Source organism: Hyla sarda, chromosome 1 (genome assembly GCF_029499605.1).
Source record: "Hyla sarda isolate aHylSar1 chromosome 1, aHylSar1.hap1, whole genome shotgun sequence".
NCBI classification, from domain to species: domain Eukaryota; kingdom Metazoa; phylum Chordata; class Amphibia; order Anura; family Hylidae; genus Hyla; species Hyla sarda.
The window spans coordinates 396,486,295-396,509,934 of NC_079189.1; the positions used below are offsets into that span (position 1 = coordinate 396,486,295).

Sequence of the window (23,640 nt, forward strand, 5' to 3'; positions counted from 1 at the left end):
AGAGAAGGTGTCATTTTTACCGAAAAATGTACTGCATAGAAACGGAAGCCCCTAAAACTAACAAAATTGCGGGTTTTTTCTTCAATTTTGTTGCAAAATGTTTTTTTCCGTTATGCCGTAGATTTTTTGGGTAAGATGACTGATGTCATTACAAAGCATAATTGGTGGCACAAAAAATAAGCCATCATATGGATTTTTAGGTGTAAAATTGAAAGAATTATGATCTTTTAAAACGGTAAGAAGGAAAAAATAAAAGTGCAAAAGCAAAAAAAAAAAAATAAATAAATAAATAAATAAATAAACAGTATGTCCGGTGTCTTATTTATAGTCCACTAAAGAGTATTATCATAGCTTTGGGGCACTTTTTTGTAATTCAGGGAATACATGGCTTAGAGCAGCCGTTTCAAAATGTGGCCCTCCAGATGTTGCAAAACTTCAACTCCCAAGCTTGCCCAGACAGCCATTGTCCAGGCATGCTGGGAGTTGAAGTTTTGGAACACCTGGAGGGCCTCAGTTTGAGACCACTGCTCTCAGCCATGTATCCCTTGAATAAACAACAAAAAAAAAAAAAAAGAAAAGTGCCCCAAAGCTATGATAGAAACATAGAATGTGTCGGCAGATAAGAACCATTTGGCCCATCTAGTCTGCCCAATAATCTGAATACTATCATTGCTGGCCCTATCTTATATGAAGGATAGCATTATGCTTATCCCATTCATGCTTAACCTGATAACGACCGTGGACGAGTATAAACGTCCAGTTTTTGCGGACGTTCCCGCAAATGGACGTCTATACTCATCCATTATTCTCGTGGGTGCTGCCCAGTGCACCCACGAGATCGCGGCAGGGACTCGGCTGTATCACACAGCCGGGACCGAAGTAAATTTCAGTCCCGGCAGTTTTAACCCTTACAGCCACGGTCGCAAGTAACCGCGGGCTGTAAGTGTTATGACCGAGGGAGGTGGCTCCCTCTGTCTCCTTTGCAGCACCCTGCATCACGATCGCGGGGTGCTGTGTGTAATACGCGGCTGGCCGGGGCCTGCCTCACTGCCGGGAGTGAAGTTCACTACGCTCCCGACAGTTTAACCCTTACAGCCGCGGTCAGAAGTGACCGCGCACTGTAAGGAGTTCTGACAAAGGGAGGGGGCTCCCTCTGTCTCTCCTGCAGCACCCTGGAGCATTGCGGGGTGCTGCTGCATACCTGGGCAGCCGGGGGTCCTACAAAGACCCCCAGGTCTGCCCTGGGTATTGCCTGTAGGACGTGCCAGAAGCACGTCCTGATATGCTGCCTGCTAGTGAAAACTGAAAGGCAGCATATAACTGCAATGCTTTGGAACACTAAGTATTCCAAAGCATTAAAAAAAATTTAAAAAGTGTAAAAATAAATAAAAATGTAATAAAAGTGTAAAAATTTTTTTTTATAAAAATACATTTATTAAATGAATCTTAAAAAAAAAAAAAATGCATAAGGTGTAGGATCGCATTGGCGGACATCCGCAGCATGTAATATGCTGCGGATGTCCACCATGTGATCCTACACATTATGCAGCAGTCACGGTAATGAGCTCCCTGCTGCGGCTGGGTAGTTTTGTGTGTCCACTCATAGCGGCGGATTTCCCGCCGGCAATCTTGAGCGGACACACTGAGCTACCCAGCCACAGCAGTGATGGATATATTCGCCATGAGAGGGTGCTTATTCCCACAACACGGCGGATATATCCATCAGGAGCCTTAACTGTCACAGACAGACGCGTTATACTGCTAGCCGACCAAGGACCAATCAGAGAGGGCCAGCCAATAACTTGTAGGGGTGCGGTATATAAATGGGGTCACTTGTGGGGGTACTGTTCTGCCCTGAAAGCCAAATGGCGCTCCTCTCCTTCTGAGTCCTACCACGCGGCTAAGGAACCATATATGGCCTAAGTGGGGGTATTTCCGAACATGGGACAAGCAGCTAAATAAAATATAGGGTGCATTTCTTTCAATATCAGAAGTGATGTACAAAAAATATGTCCCACAAATTATGCGTTTGTGAAAAAAAAGCTAGTTCCGATTTTTTAACACTGACTTTGTAATAATACCTGCCCAAAAACTATGGTATTAAAATACTCGCTGTACCCCCTAGCGAATACCTTGAGGGGTCTAGTTTTTAAAATGGTGTCATTCGGGGGGGTCCCATGTTGTACTACTTCTCAGTTACTGCAAACCTTGCTTAGCACATAAAAATAAGATGCACTTTTCAAATTTTCTAAATGTCAAGTAAATTTGTTAGGCCTCTAATACATCTAAAATGTGAATAATAATTTTAAAAAAAAGTTGAGGAAATAAAGTAGACATATGAAATTATAATTTTTGATAAAAAAAACCATTATGTATAAATATATGCAACCTATTAACGTCAACCTATTTCTTGCACTGTAAATAAAATACAAATGATAGATTAACTTTTACTATTTTCATGTAGTACAACTTGTGACAAAACAAAAAAACTATGTCAGAATTGTTTTCATTGGCAAAACATTACCAGAGTTATTCTCAAATAAAGACATACATCTCAGATTTGAAAAAACAGGCCTGGTCTTTGAGGGGCGTACAGGCTTAATTAGCTTGGTCCTTAAGGGGTTAAACTCCTTCACTGTATTTGCAGCGACCACTTCTGCAGGAAGACTATTCCATGCATCCACTACTCTTTCAGTAAAGTAATACTTCCTCATATTACTTTGCCCCTCTAATTTAAGACTATGTCCTCTTGTGGTAGTTTTTCTTCTTTTAAATATGCTCTCCTCCTTTACCGTGTTGATTCCCTTTATGTATTTAAAAGTCTCTATCATATCCTCTGTCTCTTCTTTCTTCCAAGCTATACATGTTAAGGTCCTTTAACCTTTCCTGGTAAGTTTTATCCTGCAATCCATGTACTAGTTTAGTAGCTGTTCTCTGAACTCTCTCCAGAGTATCTATATCCTTCTCGAGATACGGGTGGGGGGTTAGATTTATCAAAACCTGTGCAGAGGAAAAGCTGCCCAGTTGCAACCAATCAGCTCTCTTTCATTTTTAACAAGGCCTCTGCAAAATGAAAGAAGCGATCTGATTGGTTGCCATGGGCAACTGGGCAAGTTTTCCTCTGCACAGGTTCGGATAAATCTCCCCCATGGCCTCCAGTACTGTGCACAATACTCCAAGTGAGGTCTCACCAGTGTTCTGTACAGCGGCATGAGCACTTCTCTCTTTATACTGCTTATACCTCTCCCTATACACCCAAGCATTCTGCTATGATCATACACTGTAGTGGGGACTATAAACACAGCATGAAGACTTTAGAAGAGATATGGCATGTATTCCCTTATGTACACATTCTATGTAGCATTAAATAAGGTCTTTATTCAAGACCAATATAACTCTCCTCCAGGTTTTACGTGGAAGGATAACCCATATGTCTTACAACATACTGATTATAAAACCAAACTATCAGAAGAGATTGTAGAGTTTTTTTTAAAGCCAACAGTGGGACGGTAACTGATGATTCTCTGTTGTGGTGTGCATTTAAGGCCACAATTAGAGGCATAATTATATCACAAACAGCTCATTATGACAAACAAAAATAAAAAGAGCATCTTTACAAAATTTGCTAGCAGAACTACACAGGAAAAATAAAACACTATTTACAAAAACTGCGGCCCAAATAGCAAGAGTAACAGCAGACCTCCACGCAATAGATATAGACCAATAGGATACGGCATTGAGAAACATTAGGTTAAACTCATACTGGCACGGAAATAAAGCTGGGAAACCATTATCTAAACAGGTTAAAACCAATGTTCCGCGTACATCAATAGAATATCTTGTTAAAAATGATGGTACTAGAATATTTCACCCTAGATCTATTGCTGAAGCCTTTGCACAATATTCTAAACTACATAATTTAAAAACAGGCAAAGAGAAAGAACAGTCTTCTCTGATTTCAGACTTCCTTTCTTCAACGTCACTTCCCACTCTAGATAGAACCCATCTTGCTTCACTTTAGTTCCCTTTTTCTGAAAACGAGGTGATGGTGGTGATGGGAGCACTAAAGGGATCTAAGTCCCCAGGCCCGGATGGCCTGGGGAACGAGTTATATAAGACTCATCGAGCGGCTCTGGTGCCTCATCTTACTACCATGTTCAATTGAATAGTAAAGAGGGGGGAGATACGGTTTGAGATGCTGGAAGCAACAATTACTACTACTATACGGAAGCCTGGGAAAACTCCTACTGTTCCAGAAAATTTCCGCCCGATCTCCTTCCTCAACTGAGATTTAAAAATGTATTCTAAGCTATGGGCAAATAGAATATCGGAAGTTCTTCCAACATTGATCCATTTAGATCAAGTTGGATTTCTTAAACATAGTCAGTCATTCTCAAGATGGCACGAGACGTTTTGTCGATATCATTGCGGCTGCAGCGCACGGTCGGATGCCTTCTCTACTCCTTTCATTGGATGCGGAGAAGGCATTCGACTGTGTGTACTGGGGATTTTTGGATGCAGTTCTCCATAAGTTTTCTGGGGACTTAATTACAGCAATTATGGCATTATACTCTACACCCTCAGCTAAGGTGTTAGTTTCTGGTTCTTCTTCATCTTTTTCCATCACCAATGGCCAAAGGTGCCCTCTTTCTCCACTTATTTTTACTTAAGTTATGAAGCCCTTGGCTCAAAAAAAAAAAGAAAAAAAAAAAAATCAGAGATTCTGAGAAGATCAAAGGAATAAAGGTTGGTAGACAAGAGCACAAAAATGGATTATTTGCAGATGATGTTTTGCTTGCACTTTCCCATCCATTGCAATCTCTTACAGTGGTCGTGGAAATTATACACCAATTTAGCAATGTAAGTTCTTATAAACTGAATCCTCAAAAATCATAAATTTTTCCCATCATGTTAGATGATTATGATATGAGAATGTCTTTAAAATCAATATACCCTTTTTGTGGTCCCCAGAAGGGATTAAATACTTGGGCAGTATTCTTACCCCATGTCCATCTAAATTACTCATAAGTAATGTCTCTCCTTTAATTACTAATATTTCAAGTGATTTTGGGGGGGGGACCCATGGCTTGGCCGCTGTGGTGCATGGACGTGGACTAGCTGAGCTCTGTACACCTTCCCGCTTCAGCGACCAATTACCCAGCATAATCAACCCCAGCACCGACTAAACTTTTCTTAAAGACTCCTGGAGCAGCCCTGAGATGCCGGCATGAAGAAAGAAGCTTCCCCGCCACCGCTCTCTAGTGAAGTTCAGCTTCACCCCCAGGGACGCCTCGGGACAAAATGGCGCTGCCGCAGCACGCAAACAATCCTCCTCCCCTAAGCACTCACCTCTGGAACGGGGCGCAGCATCCTCCGTACCGCCGCTAAGACGGCGTTCATCCCCGGATTCCCCGCTGCGGGCTGCGCCCTCCGGTGGGAGGGTTGGGGCCCAGAGCCCGAAGATCACCCCAGCGGTGCTCTCTGAAGGTGGCCTGGACTCAGACGCACGGAGCTGTGGCTCTCCCTCGGGGACGGGGGTCGGTTCCCCTGCAGTCTCTCTCCAGAAGAGTCCGGACAAAGCACTACACTCCTCGCCTGTCCTCACTGCAGCAAACGAGGTAGGACAGTTACAAACTGTGGAGGGACAAGTGTGTATTACAGCAGATCCTCTAGCAGACATCCCAGTACTCAACCAGTCTCTCACCGATACAGCTATGAGGGACATGCTTATGATGTTGCGCACCACCTTTCTCCAGGACATGAGCAAATTAATGCACCCTTTACAATCAGATGTCCGGGCACTAGGGGATAGAGTGGATCAGCTTGAGAATAAACTGGGGGAGTTTGCTGGATCCCATAGCTCCTTAACAGACTCTCACTACGAATTGGAGGATGATGTGTCTATGTTGAAGGCTAAAGTGGCGGATCTGGAGGACCGCAGTCGCCGTAATAATATTAAGCTAAGAGGGGTGCCATAGTCTATCACTCCTGCAGAAATACCCAACTAGGTTTGCTCCCTGCTGAAAAATGGTTTACATGGATGCAACTCTCAGGAGCTCATTATTGATAGGGCGCACAGAATCCCACGCCCGAAGCATTTAGATAACTCGATACCGAGAGACGTTCTGGCGCAAGTGCATTTTTTTCCCACATTAAGGAGAAACTTATGGAAACAGCAAGGCGAAATATTGGCCTGCCTGCTCCTTACCACAACATCCTCATGTATGCTGACCTGTCCGCGGCCACCCTTCAGATCCGGCGGGCACTACTTCCTATCACATCGAATCACTATTGAATTCCTGGAATATTACTCTAGAGACACCTAAAGGTTCCCACCCGGGACGAAGAGTTGCTCCTGTTTCTAGAGACTGGGACACTGCTTAACTGAGGGGTTGCCCTTAATGTAGGTCCTGTAGCTGACCCGATAACTATATGAAATTGCCACAAGGCAGTCGTCTGGGGGTCGTGTATAAAATATGGGTCCCTAATAAAGAGACAACGCGAACAGCAGTAAGAGGATGTCCTACATCGCTTGCGTTCTATTGAATGGGCGAATAAAGTTGCCCCTTCTGTGGAAACTGCAGCGAGGTTATCTGCTATTCGTCAAGAACTTCGTTGCCTCCTGTTGGCGACCTACGAAAAATCATTCAGGAAACTGAAGGCCACCTACTACTCCCAAAGCAACAAAGCAGGAAAATTCCTGGCTAATAGATTAAGACAGGTGAAGTCTAGAATTCCTTACCTTATACATCCAGTCTCTCACTCCAAGTTATATACCCCATCAGATATAGCCAATGGCTTCCTCTCCTATGAGAAACTATATAATCTGAAAGAAGACATCCCCCAACCTGATGACTCATCTTTAGTTACTTCTGCTTTTTTTAAACTCCCTGAATCTTCCATCCCTATCTCCAGAGCAGCTCTCTGCTCTGAATGCAAAGATTTCACTAGAAGAGATCGAAACCACTATCAAAACTCTTCCCTTAGAGAAAGCCCCAGGCCCCGACGGGTACATCAATGCATACTATAACAAATGTAGCACTTTATTGTCCCCTCATCTAGTTAACTTTTGTAACGCGGCTATGGAGGGAGGGAAACTACCCGAGGAAAACCTGTGCCACTATTACGACCCTGCCCAAGCCGGGAAAGCCTCCAGATCGCCCCCAAAATTTCCAGCCCATTTCCCTGTTGAATCCGGCCGACCAGTCGTGTTTTGTGGCGGGACGTCAGGCCTCCGATAATACTAGAAGACTGCTTAATATATTTAATCATCTGGAGCACACGGAATTGCCGGTGGTGGTCTTGGCATTGGATGCCGAGAAGGCGTTTGCCCGCCTTCGGTGGTCTTAAGCCTTCTCGGCCCTCACTAGATTAGGGTTTGGTGGCCCAATAATATCTGCCCTCATGTCCCTTTATTCATGCCCGTCTGCGAGAGTATCGGCCAATAGTACGTTATCAGGGACCTTCCACATCACAAACGGATCTCATCAGGGATGCCCACTTTCACCACTCATCTATATCCTGTCCATGAAGCTGCTGGCACAGGCTATACGCCAAAATCCAGCTATTTCTGGGATTACTATTGGCGGCACGCAACACGTTGTCTCTCTGTATGCAGACGATGTTGTTTTGTCCCTCACTGACCCCATCACATCAATACCAGCGGTCATGGACACGATCTCTAAATTTGGCGATATTTCCTATTACCTTCTTAATGCCACTAAGACCCAAGCCTTAGCGATTAATGTTCCTATCCCCCTCCTTCAGACCCTTAAGACTACTTATTTGTTTGATGTGAAACAATCCTCCATAAGTTATTTAGGTATACAATTGTCTTTCCCACATAAGACTCTATATACTGAAAACTACCTGCCCCTATTAGCCCGTATGAAGGCAGATACCGAATCCTTTTCTAAATCAGAGACCTCCTGGATGGGTAGGGTTGCGGCCATCAAAATGTTATTTTTACCAAAATTTCTCTCTTTTCCGCACCCTCCCTATCTCCATTCCCTCCTCCTTTTTCACACAAGCCCAGAAAATACTTACCACTTACATTTGGGTGGGTAGACGCCCTAGGCTCTCCACTTCCATACTCACTAGATCCAAACAATCGGGGGGCTTAGGGTCTCCCGATTTACACTTATATTATACAGCCACTTTGGTGTCAATGTTGAAGCAACTCCTCGAGGCTACCATGGGTTGACATGGAGAGCCACTCTATACTTCCCTTCCGGGCTAGAGACCTTCTGATCCTCCCATATTGGAAGATTCCCAAACCCTTCATGCAAAACCACTTGGTTAAAGCTTCCTATGATGCTTGGGTTCATTACATTTCAAACACTGGCGCATCGTTTAAAGCAGACCGCAATGATCTCCTGCTTACCTTTATTCAAAGCTGTATTCCTGATATAAATTTATCCAGATGGATGGCTGATGGTGTTACGCATGTTCGTCTTCTTTATAATGAATCCTCGATTGTTACATTCACCTCTCTCTCTACTACTTACCGTATAGACAAAAGGGATTTTTTCAAGTTCTTGCAAATACGTCACTTTTTAACCCCTTAAGGACGCAGGACGTAAATGTACTTAACGCACCAGGACGTACATGTACGTCCTGTGCATAACCGCGGGAGCGATGCCCGTGTCATGCGCGGCTGATCGCAGCCAGGGACCCGACGGCAATGGCCGACGCTCACGATCTCGCTGGCGTCCGCCATTAACCCCTCAGATGCTGGGATCAATACAGATCCTGGCATCTGCGTCAGTACGCGATTTCAATGAATGATCCGATCATTCAGAACGCTGCACGGAGGTCCCCTCACCTGCTTCTGTCCGGCTCCCGGCGTCTCCTGCTCTGGTCTGAGATCGAGCAAACCAGAGCAGAAGATGACCGATAACACTGATCTGTTCTATGTCCTATACATAGAACAGATCAGTATTAGCAATCATGGTATTGCTATGAATAGTCCCCTATGGGGACTATTCAAGTGTAAAATTAAGTTAAAAAAAAAAAAAAAAAAAGTGAAAAATCCCCTCCCCCAATAAAAAAGTAAAACGTCCGTTTTTTCCTATTCTACCCCCAAAAAGCGTAAAAAATAAATTTAATAGACATATTTGGTATCACCGCGTGCGTAAATGTCCGAACTATTAAAATAAAATGTTAATGATCTCGTACGGTGAACGGCGTGAACGTAAAAAAAAAAAAAGTCCAAAATTGCTACTTTTTTAGTACATTTTATAAAAAAAAAATTAAATGTATTAAAAGTTTTTTATATGCAAATGTATCAAGAAAATAGAACAGATCATGGCGCAAAAAATGAGCCCTCATACCGCCGCTTATACGGAAAAATAAAAAAAGATAGAGGTCAAACTAAAGGGATTTATAAACGCACTAATTTTGTAAAAAGTTTGTGATTTTTTTTTTAAGCACAACAATAATATAAAAGTATGTAATAATGGGTATCATTTTAATCGTATTGACCCTCAGAATAAAGAACACACATCATTTTTACCGTAAATTGTACGGCATGAAAACAAAACCTTCCAAAATTAGCAAAATTGAGTTTTTCTTTTTAATTTCCCCACAAAAATAGTTTTTTTGTTGCGCCATACATTTTATGATCTAATGAGTTATGTCATTACAAAGGACAACTGGTCACGCAAAAAACAAGCCCTCATACTAGTCTGTGGGTGAAAATATAAAAGTTTTGATTTTTAGAAGGCGAGTAGGAAAAAATGAAAACGTAAAAATTAAGTCCTTAAGGCCAAAATGGGCTGAGTCCTTAAGGGGTTAAATGGTCTAGCTGAAAAAGAGACCCCTCTGGATGCAAGAGCATTGAAACAAATAGAATCCCCCCCTTAGGGGACTAAAACCCTACTACCTCTCCCTGCTTCAGGAAGCCAACTGTTCTGAGTGCTATCCTCTACGGATGTGTGAGCGTGAATTGGATAGTAGTAGTATTACATGGGAGGATTGGCGAAAAGCATTCAAGATAGTGAATAGGGCGTTCCAATGTTCCTCGCATTTGGAGTCCGCTTATAAAACAATGTTACGGTGGTACTATACACCTGACCGTCTTTGCTTGGTGTATCCAAAGGCCACGGACAGGTGTTTGAGAGGTTGTGGCCTTAGGGGTACCTTAGCTCACGTACTATGGCATTGCCAGCTAATGCAGCCCTTTTGGTTCTTTTGTAAGAGACTACTGAAGGATCTCTGTGGCAGACATATACCCTGGTCTTTACATCACATCTTACTTTTCTTACATTTGGACAAGTTACCTAGACAGTACCAGGATTTATTCTGCATTATTTGTATACTTGCTAAGATAACGATAGTAAGTAATTGGAAAACCAAAGAGCTTCCTACTATTGAGACTTTACTGCAGAAAATTCAGACTACTTTTGCGTACGAACATATTATATCAAAGGGAGCCGGAAGACTAGCTACGTTCTCCAGGAGGTGGAATCAGTGGGCCATATCCTCATATAATAAAGACAGCGGGTAATGATAGGGCTTCAGTTGGCTCCTGCACCGTGCCATATCAGGGAAGAAAGGTTATTCCCATTCACGGATGATGTATTTTTAGTATTATCTCCTTTGTATTTAAAGGTACGTTATACACAGACAGGCAGTTCATGCTAAGACTTGTCTATGCGTATTTTGAGTGTATTTGAGACTAATGTTGTCATTTCCTCGTTCAGTCATTATGCTCATACGAGTCGTTTTGGTCTTCATATTGTTTGACCTCGTTTTGGTCATTGTTATTCGAGCAATGGTACATCGAGGGACTATATCACGTCTATACTGTATGTCATTAATACTGTTATTCTTATGTACTATTATAACAAGAAAGTCCAATTGTAAACAATCTGTTAATTTGAAAATGTTTAATAAAAACTATTTAAAAAAATATATATATTTCAAGTGATATTAAACGATTTTCCTCTTTCAGTATCTTGGATGGGGAAAATTGCAGTTATTAAATCATTTATACTCCCCAAAATACTATAAATTTTAGAAATCTGCCAAATGAGTTTAATAAAAAAAAAAAAAAATAAAAAAAAATCATATTAATCCATCCAATATTATTAAGATATGTTTGGCGGCGGAAACCCCCGACAGTTGCACCTAATACACTCTATTTACCAGTTAAACTGCGGGGGTGGGGTTCCCGGACCTCCTATCTTATTATAAAGCTATTCATTTGACCCAATTGAAACAATGGTGGTCCGAAGATCCTGAACCACAATGGATATTAATGGAAAAAGAAATATAGGAAGTACCTTCTCTACGAGAATTACTTATTGTGGTGGCTCTTACTAAATCGCCTCTGATTTTCTACTGTCCTACTATTCAACTTGGTCTCTATCTGGTTACAAGCACTCTCTTCTGGGGCTCTGAATCTAATATCTTACCCACACACCCCCTTTGCCTGTTTAAAATGACTAATACCGTCAACAGATTTTTCATAAATGGCAGAAACTTGGAGTAAAGTATTTTAAAGATATCAGTGAGGAAATTAGGAATAAATTTCCCATTCCTGTTAATGATTTTTTTTTAAGTATTTACAACTAAGGCATTTGTTAAAATCTGTTGTATGGCCAACATCGACATTTGATGGATATTCACAACATTTTTGTCAACAAAGGGATAAAAAAAAAAAAAAAAAAAAGTGTATCCTGGACATATCTGCACCTAAAGGTTCTCAATATGAACCTTCCTTCAAATCTCAATGGGAGAAAGATCTAGAAACTGAAATAAAGGAAGATCAGTGGGTCTCATTATACACGCTACCATTTAAATTTTCTCGATGTGTCAATCACTGGGAGTCTGCTCGTAAAATAATGTACAGATGGTACCAAACCCTGCATAAAATATCATTTATGTACGCTTAAGTGTTATCTCTATGTTGGAGATGTGAAAAAGAAAAAAAGGGGACGTTCATTCACATATGGTGGGAATGTTCCTATATTAAATCATTTTGAATAGAGGTATATTACTGTCCTTAGACTTGGATAAAGCCCCTATAAACTATCAAAATACTATATTTCACATATTAACGAATGCACATATTGCAATAGCATCACTTTGGAAATCACAAGAAATCCCAAAAATTTCAAGTATAATTACAAAAACACAAAACTCATAAAATGGAAATGCTCATTGCAAACCGGGGAGGGGAAAATTATGAAATTTGGAAAAACTTGGAAGTGGGCTACATATATTGATAAATGTAAATAATCGATAAATGAGAACCTTCCTTTTTTCAAAATGCTATTTTCCCTTTCTTTTCTCTTTTTCTTTCTTTTCTTTTGTATGGTTTGTTTTGACTTGTATTTTATTTCTATCACTGTATTTGTGGAAAATTTATTTTTGTTATGTATTAAGCTGAATAAAACAGATTTAAAAAATTTAAAAAAAAAAAAAAAAAAAAAAAAGCAGCTAGCCCCACAGTGCAGGAAGAGCCTTCAATTGGTTACATTAGTATTCTATAACTGAAACACATGACGTTATCAAGAAAATTTGTTGGTTGATTTATGATTTTTTTTTTTTATATCTTTTGCTCTGGAGCCTTACATAAGGCGAGCACATTATATAGAGCTTTATCAAATACCTGAGTGGGCTTTTTTCTTTGTGCCGAGGACTGCGACTCCTGCTGCGTGTGTAACGCCGTCTGTTTAAAAGAAACACACACACAGTTAAAACCATTTTTTTAAAATTTTTTTCTTTGTGTGCGATGAACAATTTTTAGATTATCACTTAAAAGGGGGGGGGGGGGGGGGAAATGTTTTCAGATCAACTGATAGAATTTACAAATCTGTGTAACTTTTAGCTATTTAAAAATCTTAATTCTTCCACTACTCATCAGCGGCTGTATGCTCCCCAGGAAGTTGTGTATTTCTTTCCAATCCAACCACAGTGCTCTCTGCTGACACCTCTGTCCGTGTCGGGAACTGTCCAGAGCAGGAGAAGTTTGCTATGGGGATTTGCTCCTACGCCGGTCAGTTCCCGACACAGACAGAGGTGGCAGCAGAGAACATAACTTCCCCGATGCATACAGCAGCTGATGAGTACAGGAAGGATTAAGAAATAATTTACAAATCTGTATAATTTTCTGGCACCAGTTGATGTGAAAATTCCCCCCCCCCCCCCTCCTTCTCTGAAGTACCCCTTTACAGGAAAACGGTCATCCAGTGTGGGTGAACTGGAGACCGATGAGGTGGTCACTGCCTACAATATATACCTTTGGTCCGGAGATATGTCCCTCCAAATATCCTCTTCTCTGAATTGCATGCACTGTATTGGGTTTAGTGTGGGTAAACAGGATGACTGTTTACCTTCAGACTAGGTTTCCACTTGGTTTAGGTAAAATACGCTAGAAAAAAAATTCCATAAAAACTGCCACTGATTTTCCCTGCATTTTAACCTTTGTGCGGAATTTCCATTTCTTTGCTCTTTTGACAAAATATTGCAGTAGGGATGCAGGAATTTGTAGTGAACAATTGTTTTTAAACATTTTTATAACAAATGTACTTATTTTTGAAAGCAAGGAACAGTTATTGGGAGCAGGGCAGGGAATTCATACCGGCTGATAATATAAAAATAGTGAAAATGTCTGATTTTTTTTTATGTGTAATTATTTTATTTTGTGTAAATAAGGAGATTTTTTAGACTTACTGTAAAATCTCTTTCTCGAAGGATCCATTGGGAGACACAGCACCTTGGGTACATGCTGCTGTCTCTAGGAAGTTTGACACTTTGGTAACCAAAAAGTCGGCTCCTCCCAGCAGGATATACCCGCCTCCAGGCCACTGAGCAATTCATTTTAAGTCCCAGAGCAATAGGAGGAGACCGACAGGTCAAAGGAAAAAAAACACAAACTGTTTGAGTACCAGAAGAAAAATCAACTGAACACTCCCTCGGACAGATAACCGAAAAGGAACCCCAGAAAAGGACGGGAGCTGTGTCCCCCAATGGATCCTTCGAGAAAGATTTTACGGTAAGTCTTAAAAAAAAAAAAATCTCCTTTTCTCTATTGGCTCCATTAGGGGATAGAGAGCCTTGGGGACGTACCAAAGCCGTCCCTTGGGTGGGCAGAGAAAAAAAAAAGGTCATGCAGGCGGCTGAACCACCGCCGCCTGCAACACTTTACTGCCCAGACTAGCATCAGCTGCTTTACAGATCTACGAGGCCGAGTTTCGGAGAGCTCAGGATGCTCCCACAGAGCGGGTGAAATGAGCCAAAAACCCTGAAGGGCGGGACCTTCCCCATGCAGCAGTAAGCTTCCGAAATAGCACATCGGATCCACCTAGAAATGGTGGCCTTGGAAGCAGGCTGTCCCTTCTGACGACCTTCCGTTAGGACGAAAAAAAGAATCGCACAGTCAAAGGGAAGAGGTGAAAGAAATGAGTCCGAACAGCCCGTACCACATCCAATTTGTGGAGTAAGCGCTCCCTGGGATGAGAAGGAGCGGGACAAAAGGACGGAAGACTATGTCCTCGTTGAGATTAAAAGGCGAAACTACCTTAGGTAAGAAGGACGGATCTGGACGGAAAACAACCTTGTCCTGATGAACTATCAGGAAAGGAGAACGGCAGGAAAGAGCTGCCAGTTCAGATACTCCCCTAATGGAAGTAATAGCCATAGAAAAGCCACCTCCCAGGATAGGAGGCGAAGTGGAACCTCCCTAAGAGGCTCAAAAGGTGCGTCCTGGAGAACGCCTAGGACTAAGTTCAAGTCCAGAGAGGGAGAAGGGGACCGGTAAAGGGGGGACAGAGTGTGCCACGCCCTGAAGGAAGGTCCGGACATGCGAATTGGAAGCCAGAGGACGCTGAAGAAAATGGAAAGGGCCGAAACCTGACCCTTAAGGGAGCTGAGAGTCAGCCCTTGTTCCAACCCCGACTGCAAAAAGGAGAGGAGACGGAAAACGGAAAAGAGTTTCGCACCAACGAAAGTAAGCCCGCCAGGTACGGTGATAAATCTTGGCAGAGGAGAACTTGCGAACCCTGAGCATGGTGAGAATGACCTGGGAAGAGAAGACGCGGCCCCTTAGAACCGCGGTCTCGACCGCCCCGCCGTCAAATGCAGCGATTGTAAATAGGGGAGACAAAGTGGACCCTGTGACAGTAGGTCTGGACGAAGTGGGAGACGGAACGTCGTCCAGAAGCCAGACCACGTCAGCGTACCATGCCCTTCGGGGCCAGTCTGGAGCCACCAGAATGGCGGAAACTCCTTCCACCTTGAGCTTCCTCCGAACCCTGAAAGAAGGGGGAGGGGAGGGGACAGATCAGGTTTTTTTCCTGCCCTACCACGGAATTACTAGGGCATCCATTGGCAGAGCCAGGGGGTCCCTGGACTTTGACACAAACGTCGGAATCTTCCGGTTGTGTCGAGACACGAATAGATCCACGTCCGGGGTCCCCCAGAGGTCGCAGATCTGTGCGAACACCTCCGGAAGAGGAGACCATTCTCCGGGGTCAGCTTAGGACCGACTGAGGAAATCCGCTTCCCAGTTGAGCACTCCTGGAATGAGAATAGCCAAAATGGCCGGAACTTCGTGTCCCGGCCAAAGGAGGATCTTTGTCACCTCGGACATGGCTGCCGAGCTGTGAATGCCGCCCTGCCGATTGATGTATGCCACGGACGTGCAGGGACTCCCAATGCTTCAGACAAGATATATCGCCCTCAGATCCAGGATGTTCATGGAAAGAAGGGCTTCTTGGGGAGGCCTTGGGAAGGGAAGGAACGAATTTCCCTGAAGAAGGGGGGAGTGGAGCCACCAGGGCAGGGACCGACTGGTCCGAAGAGGGAGAACAATCTTGCGATCGAGAGAAAGACCTGTCCCACAGGGCAAGAATCGCCAGCTGAAGAGGAAGAAACTGAGCAAAGGGTACGGCCTCCATGGATGCCACCATCCGACCCAGGACTTCCATGCAAGTACGGATGGAAACCGGGGATGGTATCCGGAGGGAGCGGACTGCCGACAAGAGGGCCAGACGTTTGTCCGGCGGGAGGCGAACCCGAGCAGAGGCAGAGTCAAAACTGAAGCCCCAAGAAGACCAGAGACTTAGTGGGGGAGAGAACAGACTTGTCTCGCTTGACCATCCACCCGAAGCGACAAAAAGGTCTGAAGATCACATTCTCCCAAGCCTGGGCACTGGTGGAGGCCTTGACGAGGAGGTCGTCCAAGTAAGGAATCACTGAGACACCCCGCGACCATAGGAGGGCTATGACAGGTGCCAAGACCTTGGTAAAGACCCACGGAGCAGAGGCCAGACCGAAGGGGAGGGCCACAAATCGCAAATGACCTTCCGGAACCGCAAGCGGAGGTACCGCTGATTGCCAGGAAATATAGGAACCTGGAGGTAGGCATCCTAGAGGGAAAAAAACTCCCCTTGATCCATAGACGCCACCACTGAGCGGAGATATTCCAGTCGGAAATGGCGGATTAGAAGGTGTTGATTGAGACGCTTGAGACACAAGATGGGCCGCACAGAACCGCCCTACTTGGGAACCCCGAAAACGATTTTCCGGTTTCAAGAGGGGCGCGCCCGGAAGGAGGGAACCTTTTTTTCCCGCAAGGGCGCCTGCCCCGACCCATTATTGGGGCTAGCAGTCCGAAAGGACCGAAAGGCAAAGGACTTCCTACAGGAAGTAGTGCGAGCTCTATTCTAAAGCTAATAAGGAACTCTTGCCGCCCATCGCCTCAGAGATGATCTCATCAACTCGCTTGCCAAAAAGTCGGGAGCCAGCAAATGGAAGCTCAGTAAGTGACTTCTCCGAAGCGGCATCCGCGTCCCTTGCCTTAAGCCACCTGGAGCGATGGAGGGCCACTAGGATACCAGTGGCAAGGGCAACACAGCAGACTGACTGCATGGGAGCAGAACATAGAAAGTCTCCAGCCCTGGAGCGCTAGGTCAGACAGTTCCTCCAGAGGAGATTCAGAAAGAACACCTTGACGGAGTTGGGAGGACCAAACAAAGTGCCTTCCGACACACAGGCAGAAGCAAAGGCGGGAAGCAGAGAGGAGCCCGCCGCTTCGAATGCAAACTTTGCCAAGGTCTCTACCCTTTTTGTCTGCCGGATCTTGAAGGCTGTAAGCAAAAGAAAAGAGAAAGGGCCCAAAGAGGCACCTAGTGCATTACCCTAAAAAATATATTTCAAAAAACCCAAACTAAGGGGTCTAATAGATGGCCGCTCACCTGCAGCGTATAGTATATACGCATATAACCTCAGTTGGAGGTAATCATGAAGGAATCCGTGCAAGCCTATAGGTCTTCAGGATGGATCCAAAAGGAGATCCTGTTGATGAGCTTAATAGAAAAGGTGACCTTTCATCAGGCGCTCTGAGGTCCAAGGAAGTCTCACAACCAGGTCATGGAGGTGGATACGAATTCAAGCTTTATTAGTATACAATAACACGTTTCGGGGTTAGCATACCCCTTCTTCAGATTGACAGATTTGTACAATACAGTACAACAGAGGGCTTTTTATACACACATTGATTGAGAAGCAAGATGGTGGCAGGGTCATAGGTTCAGGATGGGAGGTGCAGCAAAAAGCAATAGAAATGTAGAAAAACTGGAAGCTATATGTTTGGATTAGATATTGTACTTTTTACCTATATATAGGGATGGTAGTAACTTAAAAAGGAGAAAGGAAAAAGCTATTATTAGATAGTGTAAAAGAGAGATGTATGAGTTGATCCGGTTCACATACTGAGTGGAGGCTTGGTGCGCACTCGCTATAAACATAGCCGTGCGTTCCACTGTGTGTAAACAACGGCCGCATCTCCGCTCTGTTTGGGCTCTGTGAGCCCCTATTCCTTAGCTTGCCTCTGCATCACTCCCCGCTAACTACAGACAGGACTACAACTCCCAGCATGTCCTAACAGTGGGTTTTATGATTCTCTAGAGTCTTGCAGCTAACATCTGGCTTGTGAAAAAAAAAAAATGGATATTTTTTATTTATCACTGAGAACTGTAAAACAAAAATTGCGAAAAGGAGATTTTTTGTTCTTACCGTAAAAAATCCTTTTCTCGGAGGATCCATTGGGGACACAGACCTTGGGTATATGCTGTTGTTGCTAGGAGACTTAAGTCTCCTAGCAACAACAGCATATACCCAAGGTCTGTGTCCCCCAATGGAGCCGATAGAGAAAGATTCATTAAGGCTGGTTTCACACTATGTTTTTCCCATACGGTAGCGCATACGGCAGGGGGAGCTAAAACCTTGCGCTCCCGTATGCCTTTGTAAGTGCTCCCGTATGTCATTCATTTCAATGAGCCGGCAGGAGTGAAACATTCGGTCGGCTCATTTTTGCGCTGTATGCGCTTTTACAACCGTATCTCAAACCGTGGTTGACCACAGTTTTAGGTCCAGGGAAAAAGCGCATACAGCGCAAAAATGAGCTGACAGAACATTTCACTCCGGCCGACTCATTGAAATGAATGGGAGAAAACGTAGTGTGAGCTCACCCTTACATGGTCCAATTCAGATTTTCATGTCACATTTAAAAAGGGGTACTCTGGTGAAACTCACCCCCCCCCCCCACCCCCCCCACACTGCCAGAAACATATCTGTAAATTACTTCTATTAAAAAAAATGTTAATCCTTCCAGTACTTATTAGCTGCTGTATACTACAAAGGAAGTTCTTTTCTTTTTTAATTTATTTTCTGTCTGACCACAGTGTTCTCTGCTGACACCTCTGTCCATGTCAGAAACTGTCCAGAGCAGGAGCAAATCCCCATAGCAAACCTATCCTGCTCTGGACAGTTCATGATCAGAGATGTCAGCAGATAACACTGTGGTCAGACAGAAAAGAAAAGAACTTCCTCTTTAGTATGCAGCTGATACTAAGTAGTGGAAGGGTTAATAGATACTAAATATTTTAATAGAAGTAATTTTCAAATCGGTTTAACTTTCTGGCATCAGTTGATCAAAAAAAAAAAAAAAAAAAAAAAAGAAAAATTCCACTCAGATATATTCATGGTTCAGAGATTGACACATACATACAGTCGACAAGTGCAGTAAAAAGGATCTGTAGTAATTTACAGATATTTTTTTTTAGTACTTCCATCGTTTTAGCTCACCCAGGACTGCGATGCCTTGAACGTTCCTCTCGACGGCGACTCCGATCACGGCTCCTAGAACTGTACCACCTGCCTCTGCTTCGGCTTCTGTAGTGGCGTTCACGACTTCTGTGCCTCTCTCTACTGCTCCTTCTTCTGTGCCTGTCCCTGCTCCGACTAAGGCTGAGAAAAGTCAGTGATTATTTCATGTAAAAACGTAATTTTTTTTTCTCCATTTGGCTAATAAAACAAAATTTAAAAAATTTAAATAAAATTACCTTCTATGTCGATCACGGCTCCGGGTTCGACTCCGCTTTCTGCTGGTAAGAAGAAAGACAAATGTATAGAAAAGTTATTAAATTCAAGACACAGTATGTTCGAGAACAAGAGTAATTTTTACTAACATTCTGAGCTGACCTAACCCCTAACCCTATATATTCATGAAAGTACACATCTAGTACGTTGTTTTAAAAGAAGGAAAAAAAAAAAATAATTATATAATATCTATGTATTATATAATTTCATTTTTATCCCAAAGTTAACAGCAGACTCAAGCAGAGCTTAAGCTGACCATATGCATTATATTTTAGTCACATATGTTTCGGAGAAGCGTCTGACATTTATATTTCAACACGATGATCCTTTTGTTCTAGGGGCCATACACCACAACAGTTTACTCCCCTCTCTTTACTGAAAACACATTCATGCCCTACACGTACAAGTGCTTTTTTTGGTAAACAAAATTTAAAAAAAAAAAAACACTGTCAAAACATGACCAGAGTAAAAGTTGCTTAGTTGCTCATAGATTGCTTTTTTTTTTTCAATTTTTCCAAGGCTTTTATAAAAATGAAAGAAGCGATCTAATTGTTTTTTCTAGGCAACTCAACGTTTTCCTTGGACAGGTTTTGATAAATCACAACCACTAGCTTTAATCTGTAGTTCAATACAATTAAAACTATATCCAATTTATTTAGGTTTGATTTTACTACTTTTTTAAAATGATAACCATTCCTAAAGTTATCCTTTTCTGACCCCTATAACCGTTATTTTTCTGTGCCACAAATCTATAGTTTATCAGAACTATTTTCGTTTTGATTGCTTTTTTATTTTTCTGGTATCTGATGTGACCAAAAATCAGCAATTCCGGACCTTGATATTTTTAATTTTTTTTATTTTTTTATGTTCACACCATCAACTGTGTGGTTTAATTAAAATGATATATCTATAGTTCGGACATTTACACACGCGGTGATACCATATGTTTATTTTTGTTTACTTTGCAACCCTCTTTCTGGTGGCAGGAGTTGATGCGTCAGTGTAGCTCAGCGAAGTGCTGGCTGCAATGGTGTCCCAGATGAGCGACAATGTGATATATTGAGCCTTGGCACCAGAAGAACGAACTGAGGGCTCTCTTCAAGCAAGAATACGACCTTCAAGGATGCTCCAGCAAATGCACTTAGAATGGCTACTTCCCCACCTGCTCACAGATGACCAGCTGTTCCCCTACCCTACTGTTTCTTTCCCCTCCCCTTGTAGATTGTAAGCCCTTGCAGGCAGGGTCCTCTCCCCCTGGCTAATCTGTGTCACATTCATTGTTCCTACATCTGTGTTATGCACTTTTACCCTTAGGGTGCCTTCACATGTAGTAAATCAAGAGTAATTCACACCGAAAAGTTTATGGAGGGAAAATAGAAATTTTCGCGCAAAATCCGTGTGCACGGAAATGGAGGAGAAAGAAGAGAAGGATTTTTCAGCCATTTCCGCGCGAAAACGATGTCTGGCGGATTTTTTTATTTTACCATTGACTTCTATTGATCTCCGCTAGCGGATTCCGCTTGAAGAATGAACATGCTCATTCTTCAAGCGGAACGGAATTCAGCGTCGTAATTCCGCTAGCAGAATTTCCGCAGTGCGAACAGGACAGCGGAGGTAACATTGAAGTCAATGGGCAGAGGGGATGTGCATTAATTTAGAGCAGAGAATTCAAGAGGAATTACTCGAGTAAACTCCTCTTGAATTACTCTGTGTCAACGCACCCTTACATGTAAAGTGCCATGGAATAAAGAGTGCTAAATAAATAAATCATTTGTCACATTGCCGCTCAGTCAGTCACTGGCCGAGGTGGTGCACCAATGCAGGTAGCGATTTACTGAGCTACACTGTGACGTATCGACCCCTGGCACCAGGAAAAGAATAGCACTGGGGAAAACCGAGCAGCAATACCAGAGGCACCGGGGGCAGTGCAGGAGTGAAGGTTTTCTTTGATAAATACAGCAAAGGACGCAAAACCCCTTTAAGAAAAATTTTGTGGTAACAAAATATAAATTATTTATTTGTTTACCTGCTGCTACTGTAGCTGCCATTGTATCCTGAATGACTGCTGCCTTCTTTCTCCTTTCTCCCATTACTTTGATTTTCGTCCTGTTCAGCCCAACAAAAATAATGCCACACCGATACAAGATGATCAGGCAGGTCCAAAGACAGAAAAATATGGAAAAAGAGGACGGCAAGGGGGAAATAGTAGAAGACAAAAAAATAAATAAATAAATAAAAATTATTAGCCAAATATCAAAAATAGTTTGTAAGGGATTGGGGAAAGCATAAAACCAGTGGTCTACCTACGTTAACTCTTTGCAATATTGTGACCTTTAATGAAAGATGAATAAGATCAGCATAGCGTGCCTCAGGTATAAACCTTACCTCATACATACATTAGTTATTATGGGTTATTTCCCCACTGTATCTCGACTCTCAAACTCCTCGGCCTGGAGCAAACAGAGGGCATATTGCTTTATGACTTAGCATTTAAATAATGCAGAACGGCAGCTACACAGACAATTATTTATCAGAAGCTTCACTTACTAATCATGCAAGAGAGTTTTAGAAACAAACCAAAATAACTGAAATTTAAATTTTACATAACTTTGTACATTTTTATCATATAGTAAAAGTACAAGAAGCTGCTCTTGCTGCTTAAGGGTCTATTCACACGTACAGTATTCTGCGCAGATTTGATGCACAGGATTTTCTGCTGCAGATTTCGATGTAAACTAAATGAACACCGCTTCAAATCCTGCGCATCAATTCTGCACAGAATACTGTACGTGTGAATAGACAATGAGAAGGTATTTTTTTCCATAGAAAATATACATCTTGACTGAATGTAAACATCAATTTCTAATAAATATCTAGACCTCTTTTAAAATGCCACTAAAATGCAACTTTCATGGACTAATCACTCTCCAAATTTTTTTTTTTTGGGAGACTTCATGCTCCCAGTTCAAAATAAAAAATGTAAGTAAAACAGGAACTAAACCTCAAACACATAAAAAGAAACATCTTTTCTTTGATCCTGTTGGTTGTCTTGACGTCACAAGATTTTCAAGCCCTTCCCCAGTTGATCAGGGCAGGGATGGCTAGGTTCTATGAAAAGAAAGGGATCAGCGTGTTATTGAGTAAGTGACAGAGTGAATTTAAAGGACCAGGAAACAAGTTATTCAAGCCTATTCCTTTTACTTTACACACATTAAAGGGGTACTCCGGCCCTAAGACAAAACCGTGACGTCACGACACTCCGGCCCTGTGATCGTGATTCATCAGGCCCGGAGCGATGATCACTCCAGAGGCTGATGATAGCGGGGTGCTGCTTGAAAGATTGCGGGGGTCCAGGCATCTTATCCCCTATCCTTTGGATAGGGGATGAGATGTCTTAGGGCAAGAGTACCCCTTTAAGTGTGTACCCAGGCTTAGCATTATTGCAGGATAAGTGTTATCCAATACATCAGCAAAAAAATAAATGGTCCAGATTTATCAAACTGTTGGCGAAAGAGCAGCCAATCACAGCTCAGATTTTATTTCAGATAAAATAGGTTATTATCGAGAAATCTCACCAGCTAGTGTAAGTTACAGATTGATTAATGTGAGCTAAAGAGTTTGTAGCAAGGACCGAGCCAATTTTTATTTTTGAGTTTTCGCTTTTCCTCCTCGACGTCTAAGAGCCATAAGTCTTATTTTTCCCCATCTACAGATCTATATGAGGGATTGTTTTTTGGCAACCGATTGTACTTTATAATGACAACAAAAACTTTGTGAAGGGAGATTTAAAAAAACAAAACCTGCAACTTTTTTTTTTGGGGGGGGGGGGGTTATTTTTACGCTAAGCACTTTAAAGCAAGAATGACATGTTCTCTGTATTTTGCGGTTCAATTATTTAAAATGATACCCATGTTTCCAAGCTTTACTGTTATTGTACTACTTTTAAAATAAGGATGTTTAAAATTGCCCTATTCTAACCTGCAATTTGTGCGCAATGATTTGTAGTTTTTAATCGGTACAACTTTCCGAAGTTTTGAAATTAGTTTTTTTTACATTATGTCGTTCACTTTATGGGATCATTAACATTGTATTTTATAGAGTTTGGTCAATTTTGCATGCAGTGATAACACATGCTTGTTTATTTTAATTTTTTTTACTTTTATTTGTAAAATGGGAAAAGAGGGAGATTTTATTTTTAATATGTATAGCTTGTACATATAAAGTGAACATTCTAACAAAATTTATAGAAAA

At 42.4% G+C, this 23,640-nt stretch overlaps 1 protein-coding gene across 4 annotated transcripts in view; it reads right to left on the bottom strand.

Moving 5' to 3' along the window:
* The window catches only part of RBM23 (RNA binding motif protein 23), a 55,943-nt gene that overhangs the window by 15,952 nt on the left and 16,351 nt on the right, over positions 1 to 23,640 (bottom strand). For 3 of the 4 annotated variants that reach the window (XM_056526737.1, XM_056526746.1, XM_056526756.1), the window contains exons 3-6: positions 21,416 to 21,495; positions 19,353 to 19,394; positions 19,096 to 19,257; positions 12,617 to 12,676 (exon numbers count right to left, since the gene is read on the bottom strand). In XM_056526737.1, the coding sequence (XP_056382712.1) occupies positions 12,617 to 12,676; positions 19,096 to 19,257; positions 19,353 to 19,394; positions 21,416 to 21,495 (344 nt within the window). The remainder of the gene's footprint in view (positions 1 to 12,616; positions 12,677 to 19,095; positions 19,258 to 19,352; positions 19,395 to 21,415; positions 21,496 to 23,640) is intronic. The other variant, XM_056526765.1, reaches the window with a different exon arrangement.